General features: G+C 39.4%; 1 protein-coding gene across 1 annotated transcript in view; it reads right to left on the minus strand.

The window, feature by feature from the left end:
* The window catches only part of AIDA (axin interactor, dorsalization associated), a 26,478-nt gene that overhangs the window by 13,094 nt on the left and 5,077 nt on the right, over window positions 1-8,307 (minus strand). The window contains exons 3-4 of the mRNA XM_010081043.1: window positions 3,598-3,651; window positions 1,430-1,484 (exon numbers count right to left, since the gene is read on the minus strand). Coding sequence (XP_010079345.1) covers window positions 1,430-1,484; window positions 3,598-3,651 — 109 coding nt within the window. The remainder of the gene's footprint in view (window positions 1-1,429; window positions 1,485-3,597; window positions 3,652-8,307) is intronic.

The following is an 8,307-nucleotide window of genomic DNA, read 5'->3' on the forward strand; positions in this document are numbered from 1 at the left end:
TTGATATAGTTGCTTGTTGTATGAGGCATGGGCTGTGTATGCGCTTCATGCTGTTGAGCAGTTTTTTGACAGCTAAAAATCAAATCTCTGATGGAGAGGGCAAGATAAGCAACATGACTGCTGCACCATAATTGAAATTTTGGCTTTTAAGAAAAGGAGGCATTTCAAGGAAAGAGGCATTTCAGTCACTCATTTGCACAACCAAGTCTAAAATCCACAGTCATTAAATTATTACAACATTTTAAATACTTTGTAAACAGAGAGCAGGAGTATCTATACAAAATAATCCCAAATCAGAGGATGCAGAGGCCAGACATGCAATATGCAGACTCAGAAACACCTAATACTTCCAGCATGTAGTTAAACGCTCTCCTGAGTTAAGGTCTGCACAGACCTGGCAGTCTTGTGATGTACCTTCACTGTCCATTTTCAGGGAACAGTTTAAAAGCATTTGGACTCTCTGTTTTGGTGGAGACATCAGGAACCTCAACCCAATACCCTGCTTCTTGACAAGTTTCCCTGCAAGATCCTGTACCAGTTACTTAGAGAATGGGAGTGCAGAGAAGATCAGCTTATTCATGAAGTGGAAACACCTGCCTACCCATCTTATTTATACTTAACATCTCCCTTAGTAATACAGTTGTGACAGGACCAAAATAAAACAACAATAACAAAAAATATAATTTAGCAGCATGAAAAAAGCTCTTCCAAATCTCCTGTTCCCCAAGAAGAGTATAAACATTAGCATTCAGGATAACACTGCTTTAGATGTGGAAGCTCTGATCCTAAGGATGCATTGAGAATAAAGCAGCCACTGTTACTCAAAGGAAAATGTAGCAGATAAATAAATACTTCCTACATTAAAAAGTTATTTCTGGATTGACATACTAAGAACCGATCCAGGATCAGTTGGGAAAAAACACCACCACAGAAAACCCTTCAAAGACTGACTCACATCCTTTGATATTCTGGTTGCATTATGGTGGTAGGTGATAGGTGATGGACTACCATGAACACAAGTTAAATATTTTCAGAAGAAAAAATAAATTTCATGCTGCAAGACCACAAAGTGTTGAAATTCATTTCAAATAAGAGATGTATAGGTAACTTTTCCAGCTGATTATCTACTCTACTACTGATAGCTTAAATTACTATTTTGTGCAAAAATGAGCAGCATCCAAAGAATTACTTGAGAATAAAGATGAATACATTATTTGAAATATTAGAACTACTATACTTGGAAGTTACCCACATAACATTCCTTAATACACAACAAGTTTTGTCTGTGTGGTAACAGGTATTTGGAAGAACCACCTAAAACCAGCATTACTGTCAAACCTCATTGTGGTCCGTCAGTATTCATGCTGCTATCATATTTTTCACTGTAATGATTAATGTCACTCACTTAAAATACAAAGATACTACTTACTTGGTTCCAACTTCTTCAGATCCTCAAGCTTAAATTCATCCTGTGACTGGGTGGACTAGGACATTACAAAGACAGAGTTAGAACTTAGGATGCACCTTCCTCTCAGACAGACCTACCATATCTTAGAATAAGCTTGCAAGGTGCTTCCTTTGTTCAAGCATATCAAGTTACTTCACAGCTATGTCCTAAAAAAAACCCAAACAAAATCTCCCCAACAGAAGCCTGATTCACAGATAAGGTGGAAAGTACATTACTTCTCTTTTATTGAGAACAAACTTATCCCATGTTCCAAGCTCTAATACAAGATAAATATTTTTAAAGCAACTAGTTGGTCTTTCACATTTACTATGCACAGGAACATTGAGACAGAGGGACTTGTTTTAATTCTTCCCCATTCAAGTTGTTCTGAAGCAAGATCAGCTGTAAGACTGCACTGCAGTGATGCTCCAACATGAGCATTCACAGCTTAAGACACACATCCAATTTAGTAACACTGACAGAAATTACAGTATTACAGGATGGGCTTGACAATACACTCAGCTAAGAGCTCACTGCAAATGGAAGAGGGATTCCCATCTCTCCTCTCTCCACCTCTGATGCTGCAGTTTCCTCATCTGGCTGTAGCACAGGTCTGCTTCTCAGAATGCCTATTCTTTGTTCTGAGGCAGTTCGCTGACAGTTTGGCAAGCTGAACTAGCCTATTCCGAGCTGACAAGTGGCAGAGCTGGCATTAAGAAAGTGCTGCAAATCAGGACTGACACGGGACACCCTCTTTTAGGCAGAGGATCAGGTTTTACCGACTGTGTTATTGCACCCTTGGCATCTCTTAAGCTTACTCATTTCTTTAAGACCCAGTAGGTGTTTTTTTTTTTTCTTTTGATTTCTGCAAGACTACAGAAGGATAGTAAAGCAGCTATACCCATAAGAAGAATGGGAAAAGATGACCACACTCACTAATGGCTTTAATCTCTGATAAGAAACCATAACAAAACTGCAGCAAGTAAAACACTCCCCAAAGTGAAGTGGATGAGAAGTTCTAGCACCCTCACATGAGGTTATAAAATCCTTGAGTTACTGCTGAGGAACCAACAGCAAGGAAGACTGTTCTTGTAAGACATCACCTCTTTAGTTTGGCATGTTATGACACTGCTGCATCTTCTGCTGTTGCTCTGAGACATGACCTGACCCATATGAAGCTGTCCCACAATGGAACATGCCTGCCCTGGTCACAAAGTCATGGGGCCTCAGAACAAGTGCAATGCTATTCAAGCACTCCAGATTAGATCAAAATAGAAAGACAGGCAGAGCTAACCAAATAGTTCTTCAAATGCTGCACAGCCTCCAGACTGGTCAGCCCCTACCTCATTAGTCCAGCTCCAGCACACTGCCTAAGTTGTCACCGTATCCCAGCCTCTCAGACAATTGAAGGCAGCACAATGGAGCTGCTGCACCTTGTACAGCAACACAAAGTACTCGGGAGGGCTGCTGTGAGTAATTTGATGCAAAATTTACTTGTTACCACTCTTTGTTGGTAAAGAGGTAATCCAGTAAACCAATCGTTGGTTCAGTTGATTCATCCCTCCCCATCCATACTCTTTTGGAAATTTCTTTTACTTTGTTTTGGGGATCAGATTGTGCTGACAGAAAAAAGAAATTCACTTCCATGACACCTACCTTCAGCCCAGAAAAAAGCCCAAAGATTAGCTTCTAAATCATCATTTTCACACACTTGCTGTACTGGCAGTTTTCATGACTGCTACAAAGTCATTTTTATTCTACACATACATTCTTCCTTGTGCTTTATTATGATTTGTGAAGTGGTTGAATTAGTGCAAGGGCCACTCCAGGGATCTTTTTACCCTTGCACACAGGTTAGGAAGACAAACTAATCAGTTCTGAAGAAGGAAAATGAGGCAAAGAACCAAAGACACAAAACCTGCAGTCAAATTCCTATACAAACCCTAATACATGCTTGTATGAGCACTTAAAAGTTTTTAAGGCAGCCACCTGGGGCATCATGTTGACAGCCTGGGAAGTCCAAGTGTTCCAAGGGTTTTTTCACTCTGTTTTCAGAAGTTTTGGCTATGTCTGAAGACACTAAAGGAGCTTTAAAAAGCTCTACAGTTACCTATCACTGAAGTATGAAGTCACATAAGAAAAATACACACCTGTAAAGCTGCACTTCTCAGTTCCAAGCATGTTGCAATTTTAGCTATGGTTTTCTGAAAGGAAAAAAAAAATAAATTACTTAATTTAGTACTGAAACTATATTCTTCCATATTCACTTTTAAAAAATATAAATATGAGCAATTTCTTTTTTCTTGCAAATATTTCAGATCCATTATTCAGTAAGAGATCATTCAGCATCAAAAGCTTTTTTATACACAAACAAGATTTTCTGAAATCACAATAGATGAAACAGACATCTGCCACTTCACTCCCTTCCCACAGCTCATCAACACAGATGGGGGTCATTCACTCAGCAGAAACTGTAATAATGCTTACCACATCCTAAATTGTTTATAAACTCAACTGCTCTGAAGTGATAGCAGAGAGAAAGAAAAAAAAATCCAAACCAACCAGTATATTACCTTCTGAGAACTTGAGTGGGTTGTTCTAATTTGCCCGTTTAGGAGTCATGTCTACAGTTTCTCTATTGGGCTTACGATCTCAGCAGACCAAGTCAGCCCTCAGAAGTTACAGAAGCCCAGTATCTCAGCACTGAAAAAAAATGCTTTCTGCTTTTGTGGGTTTTGGTGGGAGAGGAAGTATAAAGGCAAATTGTTTTTTTAACTTTCTGTTTTTGTAATTTTAAGACCATTAAACTCTGAGCAAAGCATGAAATAGATTCTTTGATTCAAACTTGTTAGTTAGCTAAAACATCCCAGAGCAGAACTGTGAAACAATTTCTCATTTTTACTCAAATGTAGAATAGGGGGAGGGGCTTCAAAATAGTTCATTGATAGCAGTCTTACTTTGAAGATAGTGCTACTTAAGCTTTTATGTCTCACAAAATAAGAAGCTCAACCAATACTCACATTTCCTACCAGCTGAAAAAAAAAAAAAAAATCAAGAGGAATTCAGATTTCCATAACTGACATCAAGTGGACACAACTTCACAGTATATTTTACTTTGCTTAACCTTTTTAGTAAAGAAAAATTAAGTCTATCTACAGAGATAAGGAGCAAATATAATTCCAAAAGCTCTATGGAACATTTATAAGGCAAGAAAAACAGCAACAATAAAGCCATAAAGAAAAGCGTTTTATTTTCAAAGTAATTTTCCCCCTTTTTTCAAAGTTGAAATACGCACCTGTAACTCATTCTCTCCTTTTAAATCAAGCAGTATAAAAACAGCTCCCCCTCAAGCTGGATGCAAGGGGAGGAAAAGATTTCCTAAAGCACAACTCTAGCATCAAAGAAGTTAAATAGTACGGGCATTTGGCAGGTTATACAGTATCAGCTAAAAGACAAAAACTTCCCTTTACAGGAGGGTTACATTTTAGGGCTCCAAGAGGTTTGTAGCAGTGGACAAAAACTAGGCATGCTTTCACAGCTACCTTCCCCAGTCATCTGCCCTGACTCTCCTGCAAAGACATGTCAGAGCTCCTTCTCAATCAGCTCCTGGGCCACCACTAGTTTCAAGAGGCTGGGCTGAAAGCTAAGTGACTCCAGTTTCAGTTCACCTTCCACCACACTGAAAGTTGAAAGAGTTCAGGAGCTAAATCATAAGCAGATTAGGCATCAATATCTCAAGGGCAGAGCCAACAGCTGGAGTGTGTAAAAACCTCAGATACCCAATTTTCATCTGCCACCACAGGCTCAAAGCTTTCAAAGCTATTTCTCCACAAATAGTAAGTATCTCCTCTCGTCTTACACACCCTTTTACACGGCACTAGCCCCGACTTTACATCCTCGTAGTTTATATTACTGTCCATTGTATGAAGGTCTTATAAAAAATTCAGTTCTTTTGAGCACCTTCCAGGAAAGAAGCAAGTGATGAATATTAGAGCAGGACACACACTGTTTTCCCCTCTGCCTAGGATGCAGCATGTGTAGCAGTGTGCTGTTTGTGAATTTTAATGTAGAGCGATATGACTGTATGCTTGCATGCAACATCGCAGAGTAAAAATATTACAGCTCCATTTCTGTGGAGGTTCATTTTCTTGTCTAGGTTCAGTCAACAAACTTCTACTTCCCCAGAATAATTCTGGTACATAACAGAGATCCCTAGCTGTATCTCCAGCATGGCTTGGAAAAACAGATTTTTGAAAAAGAATGGCATACGTACATGTCTGGATTCATTTTGACACTTTCAGACCCAGACTCCACATGCAGGTGTTGCGGAGTTACATGTACTTTCAGGCTGGATGGAAGGACACCAGGTACTACTACAGAAGCAGATTCTCAGCCCCTAGGGTGAGAATGCACTGCATCTAAACTGCTGCAGTATAACAAAAGGAATTCCCTTTTTATCTTTGAGAACATGTGAAAAGAAACATTTGCAAAGGTAGAATCTTAAAGAGGAAGGTGTGAAGTAATGGGTAAAAGAAAGGAATCCAGAGGTTCCCTAGGGAAGGGAGGGGAAATCTCTGAGGTTTGAGTACAGCTCTAACATTTGCAGAAACCCAGCTGTCTTGACTGCTGAGCAAAGAGTATGGCCATTCCGTGTTAGATCAAAACCCCTCCAACTGCACCACAGAAAGAGGGCTACAAATTCACGGGGTGCCAGCACACAGTCTCTGTGCCCCACCACAGAATCAGAACATGTAAACAGATTTTCATACGGCTCTTCCCCTCCTGGTCTCGCATGCAGAGCATTAAGCCCACACTGTAAATGAGGTCTCAAAGCCCTGCTCAACTCGTCTCCTTTGTCAATTCACTGACAAGCTCAGCAACACCCGTTTCCAATCCTGCAGATTTGTAACTATGCATTCTTAAAACTGCCTGAACTCAGTACCTCCTAACAGGGCAAACACCAATACAAAACATGTGTCCTCTGGCTCCTGGGGGCTGAAGGGCAATAACGTCTCTAGAAATAGATTAATTGAAGAGAGTTCAGGAGTCTTAAAATAGTAAAGAATAGGTTTTATATGGAATCTATTGAAATATGGCAAGCTCCCAGCAGGCATTATTCATAACTATTTTTTTAAGGGACCACACCCAACCCAAAAGTTAAAAATGCAGCTAAACACTGCTATCATTTTCAGCTGCAACTATCCCATGCAAAGGCTCCTTTTTGCAGCAGGGAAAACATTTCTCATTAGAAAGACTGAAGCCATTATTAACTTTGCTAGTTTAAAATAGTTAAGATTCAGTTTTATGTAAACTTGTGATTAGAAAGGGAAAAAGTCCGTTGATCTCGTAGTCAAGGTTTCTTCAGTGCAGTTGTGTGAGTAATGACTGTGCTAACTGTAATGCAGTCAAAGATGTTTGCACAAATACAGAGCCAGAGCAGAGTTTGGCTTTAAAGAGAGGTCTAGGCTGTTAGGAGACCAGTAGTTTAATGAATCATGCTAAGACTGTTCAACGGTGCTCTTATTTCAGCAAGTTACTGTTGCATAAAAAGCATGATTTTCTAATACTGCAGAAAACTCAGCCTAGCACAAAAACAGTTACACGAGAAGGAACAACTGTGGTTAGAAGAGGGCTTTAAAGGTCAAATTTATTGCATAGAGAACTGGGTGAGAATAACTACAACTGGAGGCAAGCTGACAACCACGGCCAAACTGAACTGGAACAATTCATGTAACAAAACACAGTGGATGATCATGAATGAAGATGGGATTTTTAGAGAATTAAGGTAAAATAAAGAACAGCAGGATGCTAGATGTTAAGACTGAGGTAAACCCACCAGTAACTGTATCTGTTAATATTCCATACATGCAGCTTCTAGGTGATGAATTTGTTGCACAGCCTCCTTAAACCTCTTGCAGTGTGACTAAACACAATGATTTGTTGTTTACAGTATTTATCTGCACAGAAATTCTTCAACAAAATTCACAATCATTAATGAAGATTCCAGCGCTGTCAATTATCCAAGTCAAGAGAGCGCCTTCCCTAAGGACTAAAACTCCAGAATTATGTCCAGTGGTAGATATAAAACAACCACCCCCTAGAAGATGAAAATCCAAGAATGAACGGAAAATTCTGGAGACTGATCTGCTCTGTAAAGGGCAGTAGCATACCGTGTTTCAAAACAGACTCTTCAGATCATGAGTAAAAAGGCAAGATGTGAAAGTATGAATTCTTGCCATAAACAATACATTTATTATAAGACAGATGATAACTAGCTGACAGTATGTCTAGGAAATAAATCAGTGGTATCTGACAAGTGTTGTTAGATTAACAGATTGTATGATTACATTAGCAAGTAACACACCATCAATTATGGTGTGGCCATATCTGTAGTGTTAACACCACCTGTGATACATGAAATAAACCCAAACACGGCAAAAGTTTAAAGAGACAGATGGGGTTGAGGATTTGAACCTAGCCTTGTCCTTTCCCTGTAGCTGTAACCTAGTAGTTTTCCCTTGGTACAGAGAAATCACTGCTGAAATCCATCTTCCCTACCGAGTTCATCAAATAAGAAACAATGACAGTCATAGTAATTCTCAGCAGTATGTACGGTCCTTTGGAGAACAGCTAACTGTAAATCTACACAAAGCCTGGAATGAGGGTAGATTAAGCAACTGGAAGTCATAATTAGCTTCACAGCCTTGCCTTCTACAATCTAGGAAATGTTGTGCACAGCCTTGGCCAGTAATGTCAGATAAGGAAACCCTGAAGTTTACACACTGTTCTACATTAAAAAAAACACAGAGATGGCTCTTATATTATACACAGAACCTCAGAAAGACAAGATACTAGGGAAA

This window comes from Pterocles gutturalis, unplaced genomic scaffold (assembly GCF_000699245.1).
Source record: "Pterocles gutturalis isolate BGI_N339 unplaced genomic scaffold, ASM69924v1 scaffold3634, whole genome shotgun sequence".
Classification (NCBI taxonomy): domain Eukaryota; kingdom Metazoa; phylum Chordata; class Aves; order Pterocliformes; family Pteroclidae; genus Pterocles; species Pterocles gutturalis.